Raw genomic sequence first — 21,011 nt, 5'->3', positions numbered from 1 at the left:
GCTGGAGTCTATAAGCTGAAGGTGGCCAAGACACATATTAAGAGGTGAGACTGGTTTCACATCATTTTGAGACTAGTAAAATAATAACAAAAGAAGTTGAAAAGAGTAAAAAATTCCAGGGATTTTCTGGAGTCAGTATAATATGGTGTAATAATCTAATCCTTTGATACCTAAAATAGACACTACCAATGGCATCCACCTGTAGGAAAGGAAATCATGAAGAATTCAGTTCAGCTGAAGTAGAAGATTGAATGGCTTTTAAATAATAAGAGTCGGCGGCATTTTCTACTTTATCATAAGTTGACTCCCCACCACCCCCTGGCCCCTCCAAAAACACCTGATGATAACGAGCCATGCTGGTGCCTTACGGTCACTCCTTCATCCAACAAGCACGGATTAAGCTGCACACTCTATGCTGTGCTCCGTACTAGGTGCTGGCCTTCAAGGAGTTCAAACCATACAGGTGGAGATGGAAATCATGAGACTTGGTTTAAGGGGTTAATATTTTGGGATTTTTATTAGGTAATAAGAAAATAAAGGAAAGCATGTGACAAAATAAGGATATTTAGTTCTAAAGCAAGTAACATCTGAACTGGCAAAAAAGCAGAGGAGAAGAGTATGTAGAAGTTACATGCAGAACACAATTAAGAGGAGCCGTAGCAAATTACATTTCAAGAAAAGAAGACATTCACTGCCTGTAATGGTGATAAATTAGAACTGACCTGTATAATTTGGGTGTCATGTAGAAGGGACTTAAGTTTTGGAGTCAGACCTAAATTTAATTCCAGTGCTGTCCTTCTAGTTGCTTGTCAATTTGACTAACCCATTTAGCTTGTCTAAAGCTCTGTTTCCTCATCTGGCAATGAGGATAATATTTGTTGTAAGCCCATCGCTCCCTCCCCTGCAGGCCCTCTATAGTCTGGCCGTATCAGTGGCTCACAGCTCTTGCAAGAAGCCATGCTACCTCTCTCCTCATCTGGCACAGGCTGCTCACTCTGTGCATTGCCTTCCTTTTTTCTATTGCGCTATTCACCCTTTAAGCCTTCACTTTGTGGGCGCCTGGGTGGCTCAGTCGGTTAAGCGTCTACCTTTAGCTCAGGTCATGATATCAGGGTCCTGGGATCGAGTCCCGCACAGGTCTCCCGGCTCAGCGGGAAGTCTGCTTCTCCCTCCCTCTCCCTTTGCTGCCCACCCCCCCCCCCCCGCTAGTGCATGCACGCTCTCTCTCTCTCAAATAAATAAAATCTTAAAAAAAACCAAAAAGACTTCACTTTGGCAACAGCCTCCCCTGTGAAGCCTCCCTACAGCCCAACTGCAAGCATCTCATTCTAATACATGCACAGCTGAGCTTCATCTGACCTCCTAACTGCTCTCCATGCCTCCCTTCAGTTAAGGCTATGGACCATTGGCATTTTATTCTTCCTTCAGAACTGTTCAGATTGCGTCACTTCACTAGGTTATAAACTCTCACTGAAGAGGAATCAGAATGTTTTTGCAAACAGAACCAAAGGGTTCAAAATATTTTTGATAACCTCAACTGTAACAGTCAGTTTTGTGTGTCAACTTGGCTAGGTTACCATCCCCAGTTCTTCAAACACTGATCTAGGTGTTGCTGTGAACATATCTTGTAGATGTGATTAAAGTCCGTAATCAGCTGACTTTAAGTAAGGGAGATTATCCTATGTAATTGGGGTGGGCCTGCTTCAATCCGTTGAAAATCTTTAAGAGCACAATGGTGGCTTCCCAGCAGAAGAAAGTGCAACTCCTGAGTGTGGCTTCAGCTCCCGCCGGCCAGCTCCAGTGTGATCCTCTTGAGGGCCTGACCCCTGGATTTAGGACTTGCCAACTAGCCCCCACAATCACATAAGCCAATTCCTTAAACAAAATCTCCTAATATATATATCCCACTCGTTCTTTCACTCTGTTTGAACTCTAACGAATGCACCAACACTTCAGTAATGGTTTAAAATCTATAGTCCACCATTTGAGGCCTTTGATTATTTCAGCCTAATCTACACTGTTGGTATAATCTTTTATTAGTCCCTTGAACAAACCTTCCACATTCTGCGCAAATTGAACTATTTATTTTGAAAGCAGTATGGTGTAGAAAGAGCCTGAATTTAAGCATCAGAAAATATTAGTTATTTCATACCAGTGTGTCCTTGAAGAAAACATGTCTCTCTGAGCCTAAATTCCCCCATCTCTATTTATGAGAATCTCAACTACCAAAGTTAGAGTAGTGTTAAGCTTAATTGAATAACACATGTAAAGCACCCAGGATAGTCCTGGCATAGTGGGGCTCAATAAATACTACTCATTATCCCAGCATACTCATACATTTTCCCAACTCTGCCTCTGTTTATATCATTCAATTTGCTTCAATTCTCATCTTCTCCCTATTGTTGTTAAATTTCCACCAAGACTTACTTTTCCTGTTATCATCACCCTTGCTGAAGTAAGTTCCCCTCTATTTAAAATAGGACAGTCTTTGTATCACAATGTATATTAAAGTTGTTCAATGTTAAAGCTGTCTTTTGCAATGTCGTGTAGTATAGTGACCTACATCTGATAAGGTCATTATGTGTGTACATCTCTTACCTACTTTCCTTACTTCCAGTCTCCTTGAGGGCAGAATCTGGATTTTCTATTTTTTTGGACAGCCTAGGCAGTAGCTAGCATTATACTGTACACTCAATTAAACATTCACTGCATTATCAGATGAATGAATACAGGAGAACTATCAGCCATGAAATTGTGTGGATTCATCGATCTAAAGACTTCATAACTTTTCTCAACAACCTGAATATCAAGATAAACATGAAAAGGCAGTGTTTGGCCCAAGACTGTTCTGGATTCAAATCTCAATTCTTCCACATCCTAGCTCAGTGGCCTTTTGCAAAATATTTAAACAGCTTTGATTTCCTCTTTTGTAAAACAAAATTATAATGCCTACTTCCAGCATTGTTAGCACTTTAAAATGACAAATTCCAAATACCCAGCAGAATGCCATTGCTAAAACACGGTTGGTTCTGTTTCTTTTGCTACCATGTCAAAAATTATTCCTGTCCTTGTCAATTTTACATACAAATAATGAAAATTTCTTGAGGGAAATTATTTAAGATGCACTAAAGCATTATAAAAAACTGGCATAAACACTACTGTTCTTCCTTCCCTCATTACAGAAAAATATAAAATTGGAAAAAGTTACTACTAGAAATGTTTGCAGACTATTAGTATTAATAATACATCATCCAGATATATTACTTTGTAGAGGATTTGGACACGGTAATAATCATTAGAATGAAGTAAAGGAAATGGAAATGGCACATTTTCCCTAATAAATGATAATTAGCAATATATTTTAAAAGAGTAAAGTGTTTTAATGTAGTAAAACCATATATGTACTTTCATATTTACTCAGTTAATATGAAGTACTATTAAAGCTTTTTGGGTTTTTTTCTTTTCATTGAAAGTACAGTAAACTAGGGACTAATTCTTAAAATGAGGATAAACAAAAAGCTCTGAGAATTTGCATTAAGAATTTCAGAAAGTTGAAAGAAGATAAGAATAGTTCCAGAAAAGCACATACATTATTTTAAAAGGGACATTTTGAGTAAGGATTTTATCGCTTTCTAGCTCCTAAACTTTTAATATCAGATAAAGTTAAATATATTGCTTTGAAGTAGTTTTCTGACCTCCTGTAATAGAAAGATATGGGATGCTTATAACATGCTAAATAATTATTAAAGGGAATAGAAAATCACCAGTTAATGCCATAGAAGGATTTAAATTGTAAGTTATCTTTATAGCCCTCTTAAGTTACGGGGCCATTATTATTAATATACCCTTTCCCCAACCAGAGAAATAAAGATAACTGAGAAAAAAAGACTCAATACGACAAAAGCAAATGAAAGGTAAGAGTTAGCTTAGTACGACTTGCACATTGTATGAACTCATTACAGCTGATTTGATTCAATTTCCTTCCCCGGTCCTAGTGATTTTACACCATTATCTGAATCTTCATTATCTTTTCTGAACATACCTTAACTTCTTTGCTGACACCTCTAGTAATGGAATGAGACTTGATGATCAACAAAGAAGCGTAAGATGTCCATCCCACAAAACCGAGAACAACATTGATACCCAAGAAGAATCTGTCGTAAGTGTGATAATAGGACAAGCCTTTCAATGCAAGATGAATCAGCTCCTTGCAAAGGAAGACCTATGGAGAAAGGAAAATGTAACTTGCCACATGGGAAGAATCAGAAAACCTAAGTTTTAAAGGCAGGAAAATTGTTAAAATTAGAGTGCAAACTGCAAATGATGGATCAAGAACAGATTTTAATTATTCAAGGATCTTCTTGCAAAGTACAAGAAAAATTCCTGAATAGAATGAATTTTGAATCTTGATAAGGAAGGGCATTTTAAATGTAAACTACGATATGTGTAGTGATTTAAAATGATTCACTCTGTGGAAATACCTACAGATGACATACAAAAGAAAGAACTGAAGTCTCTCTAATATTGATCCCAAATAGCAGAGATATCCACATCTGTATCATTTTTTATTTTCTCATAGCAGATTAACCATGTCAGTTATAAAGCATCATTAAAACAGAAAAACAATAGCTCACTGTTTTAAAACCATAACAAAAACAAGCATTAGAAATGCATGGTATTTTGCTTAGGCAATTTGAGAAACTGAAAATAGAATTCTCTCCTTCTTTAAAATTATGACCATTTAACAAAAAGAAAATTAATGGAAAACCTAGTGGGGTAGTTGCTGAGATCTGAAGCTTCAGTATGAATCATTAGACTTCTGATAGTGTGTAGATAATGTCAAATATACAAATATGCCATGTCCTAAAATGTTATGGGTTATAGGGTTACAGAAAATTGGAATATACTTTCTCATTATAGAAAATGGCAATTGTTCATTTCCAATGCTAACCTAAAAAAGTTTACCCCTGATAATATCTGACATAACAGAAGCATGTCCATGGCTAAAGCAGCTACTTAGAAAATTCAATCCTTCTTTAATGGTTTAGGAGAGCTCCCTGGCCTGCCCACTTTGCTCTCCATTGTGTATCTTTGCCCTCCCCACACCCAAAATGACAACCAGTTATTTATGTAGATAACGCCTGCATACTTACTGCTTCATCATACTTTCTCTGTTTTATATATGATCTTGCTTTTCTTAAAATGTTTAGCTGTTTAGATTCAGAAAGCAACCTACAAAAGAAAAGGTTAGGTTTAAAATGTTTCCTCATTTCAATGATATTTTCTTTCTTTTTTCTTAATTGAAAAATAAAAGGATGGTGAAAGTTGAGAAAATAAAGAAATAAAACTAAACAAGAGAGAAACCTAAAGCTAATTGTATTACTGCTCATTATCTGAACTCTCCCCCAAAATAGCTTTAGTTAAATTTGGTTTTCTTGACTCAGAGTTTCAACTCCAAACTCCACTTATCAGAGTCATATGATCCATCATTTTGAAGAAATGGAATACTCTAGTTAACAAAGAAATTCTGACTAAATCAATGTAATTAATGGAACAGCAAATTAGTGGTGTGAGTTTCACCACTCAGCAGTCTTGTGCTCATCTGCACACAACAGACAAGGCAAATCCATTATGGCTCTTTGTTCCCCTGAGCTAGACAGGCCTGAGAATTGTCAAAAACTCCAGGCAATCAAAACCAACAATCAAAGTCAGTGAATAATTTGAACCTCTTTGCCTTTCTTATACTACACCATGTACCTTTTCTGGTTCCCTTACCTTTCATTTCTCTTTCTGTCATTTCCTTGTCCTTATTTTTACCACATTACATTTCTTAAACCTGGTTGTGAGTACAAAGATTTTTGCCATATTCTCCAATCTTTTCAGCATGTTTGAAGAGGGATATATATGAAAGTTGTATGAGAAACTGCAACTTTGCCTCCAGGGAAAAAGACTGTAAGACTAGAACTCAGGAGAGGTAACATTTTATTATTGCTTGTATAATTTTTATTGTGTATATACATTACTGTTTCATTCATATTTTCCTAATGAGGTTTTTTGTTTTTTGTTTTTAAGAAAATAATTAAAACATTAAAGTTTAACCACAGTTTCTGGCTATGATGGAAAAGCTTGGATATATCAACGCTCCCATCAGGAACAACTAGAAAGCCTGACAAAATAAAATTAAAAATCACTTTGAAGGTGCTGGAGAGCCGCTGAGACCATCAAGAATTGAAGAGTTAAGATCCTAGAGAGAAGCAAACCAGAGAAGTAGTCCAGCATTCTACAAACTGTAACCCTTAAGAGCATCTGCCATTCTTAATGTTGGCAAAAGGCTGAGAACTTGGGCATACAGCTGGTGCCAGGAGGTAGAGAATCCAATAGAGCCTCTGGCAATCCCATAAGGCTGCAGAGATAAAAAAAATAAAATTTGTGGCTGCCAACGCAGCCAGGACTTGAGGACCCAAAAGAGGAGACAAATAGAATGATATACAATTTTCATTCTGGATTTTAAAAAAAGACAGGAATGAAAAGCTATGTGGAATTACTTACACTAATTTAATACAGTCTCTGAGGTGAAGTCTTATGGAACTTTTTTTTTTTTTTTTTTTAAAGATTTTATTTATTTATTTGACAGAGTGAGAGACAGCGAGAGAGGGAACACAAGCAGGGGGAGTGGGAGAGGGAGAAGCAGGCTTCCCGCGGAGCAGGGAGCCCGATGCGGGGCACGATCCCAGGACCCTGGGATCATGACCTGAGCCGAAGGCAGACGCTTAACGACTGAGCCACCCAGGCGCCCCTTATGGAACTTTTATAAGCGAGAACTCCTTTTCTAGTCTATGTGGAGAGCTCAGGTAAAGAAGCAAAGGACACGTCCTGGTGAGAAGGGGAATGAGGCGGACACCCAGAGAATTCTTCAGCTGTGTAGGACAAGAGGACAAGAAGCTTCGAAGAAAGCCCCTCAAAAGGAGGACAAACGTTTTGGCAGTCTCAAGATATAGAAGAGAACAGCCACCATGGAAGGGCTCTGGGTAACACACACTTTCCACTGAGATCCCTGGGAGGCTACACTCCAAGAGCAGACACAAACCAGAGGTAAGAGAAGACGACATATGCTACACAGCGTTGAGTCAGCTACCACTCTGTGCCTGTCAGAAGATAAGATGAAACCTCTCTGGTCAATGAGATAATCCAGACCTTCCAAAACTTTTAACATACAATGATAAACATTCATCCAAAAACCACCAGACTCAACAACAGGACCAAATGAAAAAAGACAGCAGAAGCACACTCACAAATGAGGTGGTTATTGGTGGTGTTACCACGTATGCTTTAAAATAATTGTGGTTAATATATTCAATAATAAAAAGAAAGATCGAAAACTATACCAAAGAACTGGAATCTATTTTAAAAATGAATTGAAATGGAAATTCTACAACTGAAAAAAAATGTAATAACTGAGACTCAGAACTCAGCGACAGCCAACTGGACAAAGTAGGAGAGAGAGTTGGTGTATTAGGATAGGTCAGTAGAAAATGTCCTGCCTGAACTTTGAAGAGCAGAAAGAATGAAAAATACCGAAAAGACTATTAAAAAACCCCCAAACAATATACAAGTCGTTGTGAACAGCCCTAATATTTATACATGTAAACAGAATCCCGGAGAGGGAGGGAGAATTTGGCGGAAGTAATATTTGATGATAATGGTGACAGCATGTTTCTACATAGTAATTTGTATGAAAAAATTTTTCTTTATTGACTAAATTTTTTTATATTGAAAACATCAAATTTTAAAAGAATCTATTACTAGCATGTTATGCTTCAGTAAAAAGAAAAAGAGGATGAGTATTAATTGTGCATATTTCTTTGCTGTGATTGCTACTATTCCATCTTTTTTCAGTTATTTGAACACTGTAGAAGAAAGTAAACCATGCTTTAGGATTATTAAGAATTTTATCATCAATTATTCAGGATGACTAGTGTTTGGAGGAGAAAATCTTAAAATGCTGCATTTTGAAGTATTTTATCTTCCATATCTTCTCAAATTTTTATTACAAAAATATTTTGCTTGCACTTATACACGATATTTTAGAGATAGCTAGTGATATTTAGCCTATTCCTTTTTAGAACATCTATTTACATTAAAGGAAAAATATTTCAAGAAAATAAAGACAGAGAAGGGATAAGTTATTTCTAGAATAATCTGTGTTCCTTTACACTGACCATTGATACAGAATCTTATTTTCATCTTTTTAGTCATAACTGAGTAAACAAACATTTTCTATGTATGTATGTGATATATAAAAGTTACATTTTTAATTTTAATTTTATTTTTTTTACGATTTTATTTATTTATTTGACAGAGAGAGACACTGCGAGAGAGGGAACATAAGCAGGGGGAATGGAAGAGTGAGAAGCAGGTTTACCGCAGAGCAGGGAGCCTGATGCGAGGCTCGATCCCAGGACCCTAGGATCATGACCTGAGCCCGAGGCAGACGCTTAACAACTGAGCCACCCAGGTGCCCCAAAAGTTACTTTCTTTTTAAAACAAGAATTTCAATTTTGAAGGAGAAAACTGCATTTCTAGTAAATAATTAGTAAGTCAGATGGGTGAAGTGGTAGAAAGATTCACATTGAAATCAGTATTTAAATTTGGTCTAAGGGAGGAACTTTAATCCATATCAGCTAAAAGAAACAAATATATTAAAAAGAACCAAAGTAGCTTTTGCCATTTTGATAGAAAATATATTAAAATATTTTGTTAAAATTTAACTGCCCTGAGTTTATATAGTGACTTTTAAGTAAAAGAGAATAGCTACTTTTGCTTCTACTGGCAAGGTACAGTATTTCCTTCCCACTTTCATTTTCTTCTGAAATACTCCTTAAGAGACCTTTCTTGTTGTCATTTCATGTAATTTTTTTTCCTTTAAAGTTATTCTGACCTTACTTTGTCTTCTATAGTACACAGTTTTCAAATACAAAGTGTATCGCCTCCTTTTTAAGGTACTTTACAAAGGCAAAACTTTTATGCTTCTCCTAGTCATGTAGCGCCACCTGCTGGTCACCCCTTGGCATAGCACAAGGTTTCGTTAAGTTCTACTTGTCAGATATTTCATGACTTTTATTCTTTCTTAGAGGTCTTTAAGATATAAAAGATAAAATCTACTTAATTTTTAAAGAACAGGATAATATAGGATATGCAATTACCATATGGATCCACTGGACTCTTTTACAAGTGTAAAGATATGTTAAAGGATCTTAGCAATTAATTTTTCTCACATCTTGAAACATTTGCTATTTCATCACCCCAGGAATTATTACATTATTCATAAATTATTCATGCTAGACAAGACTAAATAAGACAATGGAAGAATGGTGGAGAGATATCATTAGACTAAAATCTAGTGATGCTGGTGAAATTGATCATGTTAAGTAAAATCTCAAGACTATGACTTCAGATGTCAATATCCTAGATAAATTTTCTCAAACTTAAGAACTGATGAGTGAATCATATATTTCTAAGAAGAAAAAGGAAATATGTTACTTATTCAAGAGGGAATGGCTTCACTGAACAATTGTTTGTAACAAGAACTTTAACTGTTTTGCAAAAAGGATCTGTGACAAGTATTCTTTCATCTATTATGATGTTTATATGCCAACATTTACTTGATATAGTTTCTAAGTGGATAATGCTAACATTAAGTGTATATATAAAGGTGAATGGAAGAAAACGGATGGTGTAAACCTGAGGAAATTCATTGGATTAGAGAAAAATAGAGAGTCCCTTGTACTCAGATGGTAAATGGCAATAACTGTTTTTTCCTGGTATACTGAACATATGTAATAAAAAAAAAGATACTAATCATAACAGAAATAAAATATCCAGGAATAAAATAATGAAAAATGTATATTATAGGGAAAACTATAAAAGTTTACTTAAGGACGTAACGGAGAATATAAATAAGTAAATGTTGGATAGTAATACTGTCAATCCTCACCAAATTACTTCCTAAATATAGTATAATAACCAAAGAATTTTTCAAATAACTCAAGACACTAATTCTAATATTTATATGGAAGAATACATTTCTTTATTGATGCCCATTATTTTTATGATCTCATTTGATCATTTGTGCCAGTGATTAAAATACCTATATATTTTTGTTCTTTTTAAAAATATGTGCTTTATCAAAGTACTATATGCACATAATTTTAAAAAATCAGAAACAGTACAGAGGGCATAATGACAGCCAACAAACCCCTGCCCCACCCATCTCATCTCTCAGTTCTCCAACCCAGAGACAAAAACTTTTACACCTATTTTCAGTTATTCTGGTAGTTACCTCCATGTTTCTTAATAATATGCTTTTACTACTATTTCTTGACTGGATGACCTGAGGCATTTTCTGTGGACTCCTCACTGACTCTGCCTGTTTCTGCTGTCTCCTCCCCACTCAATACGGTTATATTATTATTTTTACCTCTTCTGTTGGCTACATTGGCTGAGCAGGGAGCCCAATGTGGGGCTCAATCCCAGGACCCGGAGACCAGGACCTGAGCAAAGGCAGACACTTAACTGACTGAGCCACCCAGGTGCCCCTGGTCACTTTAAGTAAGCTCTACCTCCAACGTGGGGCTCGAATTCACGACCCCTAGAACAAGAGTCACATGCTCTACCAACTAAGCAAGCCAGGTGCCCCTACGTTGGTCACTTTAATAAGGTAATACCTACACCTCTGTCTTACTTTCTCAACTATATCCAGAATTTCCACATTCTATTTTATGAGGACAATAGCACCACTACTATTCCACTTATATTTCTTTCCTTCTCTGCCTTCCAACCTGTAACCTTGTACACTGTCAAGATGGGGAACATTTACATTCTAGTCTGTAATCACAATTAAGTCTTCCTTGCTTTGTCTGAGGTTTGACTCTAAAAGCTGAAAACCAGTATTTACTTTATTATGATTATTTAAATACTGTTCACTTACTAGCTAAGTTTTATGCTATGATTAGATTCTTGTCTGTTTCATTGAAGCTTTGATCTATGTGCCACTGTTAAATGAATTCTCTTTCTCATACTCCCAGCAGCTGTTCGAAATCACCTTACATATTATATTAGGTTGCTTCATGTTTGAAGCATGCTTTCTTGTACGGTTGGAAATGTTTTCTTTTCCCTGAAGTTTCCACTTGCCCTTGTTTCAGGGGATGAAGAAATGTACACCATCCATGTGTGCCATTGTGTTTCCTCCAGCTTCTTATTCAATGCATATATTAAAATTCATTTCATGTGGCTATTCTAATTTGGAGGGTTTGTCTCCCAGTTGAACTATTCTTGTACAATGTATTATTCTATAAATTTATAGTTGCATTTCTCTTTTTTAAAATATGCATCTTGTACTCTTTCTCATTTTGTAAAGTGTGTGCTTTTTGTTTTATGGATACCATAGCTTCTCAGATATTTCTGAGAATTTTAACATTTTTAGGTTCTTTTCTGTTCCTTAAATTATTTCCTCAGGAGTCAATTCTTCATTTAACCTTAGGCACTTTTTGGTCATATTGCAGGCTTTTGACAAATGGTGATTTTTCAGCCAGACAAGTCTGCAGGCAGGGCTGGTAGCTTTGCTCCGGAGTGGGTGAGCCACTGGGGAGGAGTCAAGCATGCTGCAGGGCCCCCAGATGACATGAGGCTGGCAGTGGCTCTGCAGGCAGATGTTGAGCATCGAAGCACAGTAAGTTCATGGTCAGCCAGCAGGTAAGTGGAAGAAGGAAGGCAGTGTGCACCTGAGCCCTTTGCAGAAGAGTACCTCTTCCCTGACCAGTCCTTTTAGAGTGGCTGGTCTAAAGTAACCCACAGTCTCGCTTTCAATGTCCTGTGTATTTGCTTCATACCAGGAATTGATAATATATTTCTTATTCATTTATTTATTTTATTATGCTCTGACTGTACCGCTACACTATGAACAGATGCATCGGTTATGTATACGAGATAATGTGGGGCAAGTTCCAATCAGTGAAGACTTGGCTTTATAAGCACATGGGATAATCTTACAATTAGGGACACCCTTCAAACGTAATTCTACCTTTAATGTATATCATATAATATTTAGGGTAATTAATTTCATATGATCATAAGTTGCAAAACCCTAATTTTTCTTGGTTTTTGATCTTCTATTCACACAAATACACACACACAAAGTCAGGGATGGAACCACATTATTTAGAGGCTAATGCAATATGTAAGCCTTTCTAAGTTTATGGGTACCTCACTAGCGCTACAGAAGCTGTCGAAAATAATTCCAATGAAGTCATTCAAATGCATCCCTAACACCCGTATTTCAAAGAGTTTCTATGTATTTTGGTCAAGACCAAAATCCTTCCTAATTAAATGTGAATCCTTGCTAGTTGAAAATGACCCTTGAGGAGGAGGAATAAAGGGGGCTGAATAAACCAGCCCACAGCAGAAGTGCGGAGCCAGGGCTGTGACTCATATCTCCCCTCTCCTGATTCAAGGAAAACAGATCTAGGAAAGCAAAATCCTGCTGCCCACCAAAGTCTGCTCTCCTCCTTACCCACCCAATAGTTGTCAAGGTCTCCCAGAATTGTATCATGGGCCTTTTCTTGTCACTTTCTAAGTTCTCCTAGAGCCTCCTACACGTCCAACAGTTAACACCACCATCTTATCTTATGCTGATGCCTCCAAATCTACACAGCCAACTCCCATCTCTATATTGAGATCCAAGTCCCTAACTTGTTACACTAATTTTATTTCTAGCTAACTTCCAACTAATTCTAACTAATTAATTGGTACCTTCAGATGTAAGCTAAACTCAGAAACATTCATCCTTGACCCTCAAACTATCTCTTCTTTCTTTCTACGAGCCATAATGGTACCACCACCTCCCGATCAACCAAGCCAAGAGTCCCTACACCTTCCCAGGCAGGCCCTGTTCAATGGTCTCCTTAATGTCTCCCACATCTCTCTGTGCCCCTTTATCCCCTTTATCAACCATTCAAAAGCATCTGGCAACTGGCCCATTATTTACAAAAACAATAGAAGAGGCTTTTGTTTTGGAGTTTACATTACTATAAACAAAAAAGACAAAGTTTCTAAGTAATCTACCCTGCCAGTCCTCAAACTCATTAAAAAATTCCTTCCTACAAGTTAATAAAAACATGAGACTTACTTAAATGGTGTAAAAAAAAACGGTAAAGTAGCTTCTTTTTTCTGAGTCATTTTCACCTGGAACGAGACAGGAAAATATTTTACTATATTATAAGTGAGAAAAAAAAAAATCAGTTTCATTTTGAAATACAAACATACATTAAAATGTCTCTTTGGGGATAGTTTATTACTTTCAAACTAAATGGAATTTTATGTTACTATATTATTCCATAAATATTTAAACAGAAATTTCAGATTATCATACTATCACAATAAGCTGAGAATTAATCACATCAAGCTTGCAAAATAACATACTGTAATGTAATTAAACAATACTTCTTTTACTCTTAGAAAACAAAATAAGTCAAGCTGCATTAATAGTATTAAGAATAACAAAGTTTCAGTTAAATGGTCACCTCTTTAGCTTAGTTTAAACATATGGTAATGTACATGAAAAACCAAGAAATGTTGCAATCTCTAATACTACTTCTGTGGGGGCAAATTCCAATCAATAAAGAGTTGGTGTGTAGTCTTTATAAGCATATGTGGTAGTCTTAAAATTAGAGACACTTCTCAAAGGTAATTCTACACCTCCAACTGATTCATGGAACGTGCACTTCAAAAATGTTAAACTTTATGACACTAGTCAAATATACAAAATTTAAAGATAATAAACTACAGAAAATAATTTCTTAAAACACAAAATCAAATATTTTCACTTATATTTGATTTTAAAGTTGTAGTAGTATCCATTTTTGTGTGTATCATATTTTACCTTGAATTGTTCAAGAATCTGCATTGCATTTGTAAACATGCTCTCTGCTTTGAAGAGATCAGTGTTGTTAAGATAATCTATAGGAAGGATACCCTGTAAATAATAAACACTGGTTTAATATTAGTATTAATATTATTAGCATACTATTATTAGTATTAATAGCTCAGGCTGTTCTTATAAAACAAAACATACTTACAAAGGAAGCACTAGAGATATTTAGATGAACAAATTACTGAAATAATTAAGCAAAATATCTTTTTAAAAATTGTAACTGAAAAACGTTCTATTATTTTTTCTACAAAGTAGATACAATAAAGTAAATAAAGCAAAAGAGATGAAATAGGTTCAATAAAACCTAGAATCTATTGAAAGACTACTGTGTGCTAGGCAGTGAACGAAATGCTTTGCACACATAAAAAATCACTATGGTGGGTCCCAACCAGTATACCTAAAAAGAAAAAAAAAAGGCATAATAAGAAAATTGAGAGTATACTGGGCACAATAAGAGTAAAGACTGTTCTGTGAAACTTTTGTCTTAGTTATACACATACACACATACTTATGACTATAAGGGTCATTTTCTCAGAGTTCTGAGTTAGATGACATAATTTCTTAGAAATTTGATTTGAAGAGCTAGTAAGAATGGCTGGTTGGAAAATATATATTTTGGCTTTTCAGCATCCAGTTCCCTCCCATTCTTAACAGCATTACCATTCTATGTTTAGAAATCTACCCCACTATGGAATTTAAGAAACAAAACAGATGAACATAGGGGAAGGGAAGGGAAAAATAAAGTAAGATAAAAACAGAGAGAGAGGCAAACCGTAAGAGACTCTTGACTATAGAGAACTATAGAGAACAAACTGAGGGTTGCCGGATGGGCGGGGGCTGGGTTAAATGGGTGATGGGCACTAAGGAGGGCACTCTCGATGAGCACTGGATGGTATATGTAAGTGATGACTCATCACTAAATTCTACTCCTGAAAGTAATACTACACCATATGTTAACTAACTTGAATTTAAATAAAATCTTGGCAGAAAAAAAAAGAAATCTCCCCCACTGGATATAATATAGTAGGTTTCTAATGGAGCCCCACCTTCCTTTACTGAAGGGTAGACAATTAACCTAGGCTAGCCCACTCAAATGGTAAGCACTGGAATTTGACTCTTGAGAGTCAAGGAATAAAAAGTACAACAGGTATAATACTCTTCTCCCCTAGTGTAGGTGCCCTGGGCACAACTGTTTGGTTCTTTCTTCCAAGTCTCTGGTGCTCTCTTAGTTCCTGTTCATTTTGAGCACCCCTTTGATTCAACAACCCAGCAATATCTTTTTAATAAATTCCTTTTAAATGGATTAAGTTTCTGCTGCTTGCAATAAAAATTATTTATATATTTTTACCACTTATAACTGAAATACAAAGATAAATCTGTACACATTTTAAAAAATAAAAAATTTTAAAGAAAAGCTGTTAGACTAGTGCTCCATGTTGTAGGTTATAATACACACAGTTATGAGACATTATTGTATACTTAGAGAGGAAAATACAGTTTTAAATGTAACCGAAGATTATTCAGAAAGACATAAAAAAGTAAATTTTACTGTACACTAACTTTTTTTTTTTCCTGAGAGGTGATAAGAAAATTTTACTCCTTACCACTGAATTAAGGGGAAAGGGAACTCCAATAAGAGAAGCCATCAATGGTGCAACATCAGCCTACAAGCAGAAAAGTTCAATTCTAATAAGTCTACAGACATCAATAAGAATATTAAATAATTTAATGCAACTATATTTTGGACTATAATCATGATGTTCATTATATTCCATTACCTTGAAACATTTAATATACAATAGATATCGACTCTAAAAATATCATTTGTTACAGCTGCATTAATGTATAAAAAAATAAATTTGAAAGAGCCCCAAAAAGGTTACCTACCCTGGTGGCTAAGAACTTGACTACTTTATATAATAGTTTTTCAGTATTATGAAAAGGATGCCTTAACTAGATAGAAAGTAAATAGCAATAGAGGGCTCTAACTGGAGAAATGTATTCATTAACTAAAGAAGTATATACCAGAAGGTTTGGCCAGCCAGTGAAGTCCAGGAAAGATATAACCCCCCTAGTTTCCTGAAAAGTTGTTTTTGCCCCCACTTCCATTTCCCCAGCTCCCCACCACTCCTCAGCCCGCTCCAAGTTCCTTTTTGACCCTTCACCATCCCATTGACCACTCTCCCTTGGAGAGCTAACATCCTCTGTTTTTCGACATCTGACTGTTTTTATATTAGTCCTTATAATTTTTCAGGCAGTAAAGTGCTTAGATGTCGGAATACCCAGTTCCAAATCCTTGCCTGCAATCTCTCAGACCTTGGGCAGGTTACTTAACCTCCCCCAATGCTTTGGTTTCCTTATCATTTATTTACTTATTTCCTTATCATTCATTTATTTTAAAAACTCTCCCTTAACAGAGTTATGGCATAATTAAATGAGATTAAATTTATGAAGTACCTGGCACATAATAATCGTGCAATAAATGGTAGCTACAAATGCTGTTGTGGTTATTTTAATTACTTGGCCTCTCAGCAGCACTGTGTAGCCCACTCCCTTCTCGGCTTCTGTAACACCGCACTCCACGGAGTGTCTTCAATTTCACTGTGGCTCTTTTCCAGATACCATCTCTACTGCCCCATTTAAAGTTGGAGCTTGGTCCCAGGCTCTCAACGCTTCTCACTCTTTACCATCTGGACTCTCTTTACGAAGTAGCATCCCACAGAAAATTGGAAAACTCCAATGGCCTCTAATTGCCTTCTCCCTTTTCCCCAGAGTCCACTGTTGGCCTCCTCTAATGCTGCAGCCAGAGAAGTCCTTTCCCCAAAAGACAGATTATATCACTCTCCATGCTTCAAATACTTCAAGGGCTTCCCCAAGCTTTAGGATTAAGACCACAGGCCCAAAAGGCCCTGCAGGGTCTAGCACCTACCCAGACATCATACTACGGTCTCAGTTGCTCTGTGCTGTGACCCTTTCATATACCATTATCCTCTTCCCAGAGCTCTGTGTACATGATGCTGCCTCTGCCTGGAAAGGGAGAGGGAGGATCATGTGCCTCGGAGCTCCTCCTCCTTCTCCAGTCTCAGCTCAATCCTCAGTGTCTGGGGAAGACTTTGTTGACCATGCCGTCTACCAGATACATCCACTCCACGCTCTCCTGGCTTCACAGTCCTCTTTTGTAGCACTTAGCACAGCTGTAATTTTACATTTATTTGTATAATAATTTGGTTACTCTGTTCTCACCCCCACACTGTAAGCTTCCCAGGGCAGGCATTTTGTCTGCTTTGACTCATCATTATATCCCTTATACATGTTGAATGCTAATGTCTACACAATGTTCAAACATACTGTAGACACATAACAATGTTGGTGGAAGGAATGAATAAAGAAATTCTCATCTAATGTAGATTTGAAGTAGGAGCATTCAGAGAGCAATAGCTGAATCTATATTTAGTTTTAAATTATAATCCAGTCTGGCTATAAGTAAAACATTTTTTTTTTTAAAGATTTTATTTATTTATTTGACAGAGAGAGACACAACGAAAGAGGGAACACAAGCAGAGGGAGTGCGAGAGGGAGAAGCGGGCTTCCCGCTGAGCAGGGAGCCTGATGCGGGGCTCGATCCCAGAACCCTGGGATCATGACCTGACCGGAAGGCAGACGCTTAACGACTGAGCCACTCAGGCACCCCTAAGTAAAACATGTTTTATGATCTTCAAGATATTCCCTATTCCTCTGACAGTGATTTTTATTGCAAAATTAATTAAGTTGCTATTCTAATTTTATATATTTTCATTTATTTGGGTGATATGCAGCCATCCTGAGAGAAAAGACCACTCTTAATATGCTGACAGAGAACAGGCTTCTGCAATCACAGGCCTGAAAATGAGCTCCTGGACCTTGGTTTATCCACTACAATAAGAAATACCGGCTTGTGAGGTGACCTGGAGAAGGTAAAATAGTCCTACCACCTTGAAGGCCATATACCAATAATGCCATGCCTTTTACAAGTAGTGAAGATGGCTGTTTACATAGCATATCTTCAACAATGAAAATTCCATGCTTCCTATTCATACATAATGTTACCAGTCTAACTTGATTAAGTTGGCCATGCATTTTCCTGTAATCTAAGGTTTCTAGCTAAGTAATCTATATTTTGTCATCTTTTTTCCATTGCATTTGTAAGCATCCTGGCTAGAATTAAAGATAAAATATGTGTTAATAAAAAAGAAATGGTAACTCATACTACAGGGGAAAAATCCATAATAGGGTTTTATTATTTATTAGCTCTGTGCTTAAAGCAACTAAGCAAAGCAACCATGACAAGAAATCACAGAAATTGAACAGGCATGCAGATTTCTAATTCTTTAATTAGCCAATGTTATTTGGAGGGAGTCTTCTTTCAGTTTTACTTGAAGCTTTTTTTATTTTGCCAGAAGAAAGATTAGTTAAAATATTTGCACTAGAAGGATTTCCCTTGGTAATTGAAATGTTTTGAAAAATCCTTTATCATCCTTATTTTTAATATTGTTTTTCACTTTTTTTTTTTTGGTCTAAACTTCTTATAGGAGATAAAATTAAATTTGAAAGTGATTAAATTGAACTGAATACCTGATGGATATCTTGCCTTTTCCAGTTCTCTAATTTCCATTCTGAAACACAGATACAAGAGCTGATGTTAAGATTAAAAATAAATAATAGTTTCATTATTAAGAGAGATCAAGGCATAATGTCAAACGAAAGTATTGGGAAAATCTATTTTAAGCCAACTATGAATAAAAAGGGCACTTAAACAGGCACAGCTATATATTTTTAAAACTAGAATTTTAAAGGAATAGCTTTAAAATAAATATTAGTGTTTTCTGTGATGATTTATTAAACTTTCAAAATGCTCATTTGCAGACAATTGTTTCAAAACATCAAAAGGCCAAGGAAGGGAAGATCAAGTAAAAGGCACAATGATAACAGCTGTCAGCATGACTACAACTAATGACAGTCCTGCTCCAGGGAGTAATTAAGGCAATTGATAGTCTGCTAGGCAACCTAACCCTTTCTTTTTTCTCTAATGGCAGTTGCTTGCAAAATACTTAAAATTGTAGCTGTGATGTTCCCACTGTCACTAATCCCAAATGTTAAAATACTATAGTGAGTTACTATTAAAATCACCTTCAGAGATACCTCATTCCCCTATTTTTCTACATATAAATTCAGAAATTTCATTAAACAGTTATCAAAACAAATGATGAGAGACCATGTCTTGATTTAATGATTTTCAGATATATTACCAAAAGGGTTCTAAGATATTTTTTATGATGAAATTTCCTTTAATAAGCTAGTAAAGTTTAAAAATATGTTCCTGGTTCTACTAGTCAGCTACTAAAAATTCACACTAATCACCTGATGAGGAAAGAATGCACATTCCCTTTCTCTATAACTTATGATTCCTAATATTCATATAAGAAAAAAGTATATTCCTTCTGTAGTGATTTTTGTTTTTTTTTGTTTTTTTTTTTAAAGATTTTATTTATTTATTCGTGAGAGACAGAGTGAGAGAGAAAGGCAGAGGGAGAAGCAGGCTCCCTGCCGAGCAGGGAGCCCGATGTGGGACTCGATCCCAGGACCCTGAGATCATGACCTGAGCCGAAGGCAGACGCTCAACCATCTGAGCCACCCAGGCGCCCCTGTAGTGATTTTTGAAGTTAAGTCATTCTAAACCATTAATTCACTGAGAAATCAAGTGCCAAAATAAAGTTTTATCTCCTAAGTACAAACATACTATTTAACCTAGTTTCTATTAGGCCCAATCTAATCCATTTACCACAGAGCATAGGAATATAAAATGGCAAAGCTGCTTTAGAAAACAGTGTGGCAGTCTGCAAGAAATTAAACATAGAGTTATATATGACCCACTTATTCCATCCCTAGGTATCTACCCAAGAGAAATGAAAACATATATCTACACAAAAAATTTTTACACAAATGTTCATAGCAGCACTATCATAATAGCCAAATATGGAAACAACCCAAATGTCCATAAGATGATTGAATAAATAAAATATGGTCTATACATACAATAGAATATTATTCAGCTATAAAAAAACTACTTATACATGCTACAATACAGATGAACCTTGAAAAAATTATGCCAAGTGGACGAAGTCAGACACAAAGACCAGACAGTGAGTAATTCCACTTTTTTGAAATGTCCAGAATAAGCAGATCCAGAGAGAGAAAGTAGAGTAATGGTTGCCAGGTGATAGGGAGAGGGAGAAATAAGGTGTGACTGCTAATGGGTAGGGGGTTTCTTTGGGGGTGCTGATGAAATGTTATTAATTAGATAGTAGAGGTGATTGTACAGTCTTGTGAATATACTAAAAACCCTGAATTGTACACTTTTAAAACATGAATTAAAATTAAAATGGTATGAGAATTATATCTCGATAAAAAAATAAATTCAAAGAAATAGTCTAAGGAAATCTTATTATGCAAACCAAAAAGAGTCTTCCATGATAGAAATACCTAAACATGGCTGTCCCTGGAGAAGGTTTTAAAAAGAAAATTTCTAGGCCTCACCCAGACTCATGGAATTAAAATATCTAGTGACAAGGTCTGGAAATCTGTTTGTTTTTTTAATCTGTATTTTTGGCAAGGGTTTTGGATGAGTTTTATACAACTAATCTGGAGTAAGGCATTTGAAAGGAATTTGTTTTGGCAAATTAATAAAAATTTTGGAACTCTAGAAAAAACCTTACCTTACACAATAAGCAGAGCTCCAGGAAAAAGGAATTCATTTTCCTTATGGATTAGGAAGGAAGGGAGGCTTGAGTAACACAGACAGCCTTCAAAAGTACTAGAGACAGGGCACAATCAGTCCAGTTGTGAAATGTCAATTTGTGACATATGTGTGATTTATCTGAGTGATAGTCTTTGCAGGTAAGATTTGACTCAAGACTTTAATGTAAATCCCAGCAAAAAAAGGCTTGTGGAAAAAAAAGTAATAGGATAATTTATACTTGTATCTTCA

At 36.0% G+C, this 21,011-nt stretch overlaps 1 protein-coding gene across 4 annotated transcripts in view; it reads right to left on the bottom strand.

Annotated features, from left to right (window-relative positions):
* Positions 1–21,011, bottom strand: part of PIGN (phosphatidylinositol glycan anchor biosynthesis class N) — a 107,598-nt gene that overhangs the window by 55,523 nt on the left and 31,064 nt on the right. For all 4 annotated transcript variants that reach the window (XM_032422699.1, XM_032422701.1, XM_032422700.1 and 1 more), the window contains 6 exons: positions 18,599–18,639; positions 15,592–15,651; positions 13,937–14,029; positions 13,184–13,239; positions 5,154–5,232; positions 4,043–4,222 (listed from right to left, as the gene is read on the bottom strand). In XM_032422699.1, coding sequence (XP_032278590.1) covers positions 4,043–4,222; positions 5,154–5,232; positions 13,184–13,239; positions 13,937–14,029; positions 15,592–15,651; positions 18,599–18,639 — 509 coding nt within the window. The remainder of the gene's footprint in view (positions 1–4,042; positions 4,223–5,153; positions 5,233–13,183; positions 13,240–13,936; positions 14,030–15,591; positions 15,652–18,598; positions 18,640–21,011) is intronic.

Source organism: Phoca vitulina, unplaced genomic scaffold, assembly GCF_004348235.1.
Source record: "Phoca vitulina isolate PV1807 unplaced genomic scaffold, GSC_HSeal_1.0 scaffold27, whole genome shotgun sequence".
NCBI lineage: Eukaryota > Metazoa > Chordata > Mammalia > Carnivora > Phocidae > Phoca > Phoca vitulina.
Note: the sequence above shows the minus strand (reverse complement) of the source record. Positions and strands in the feature narration are given on the sequence as shown.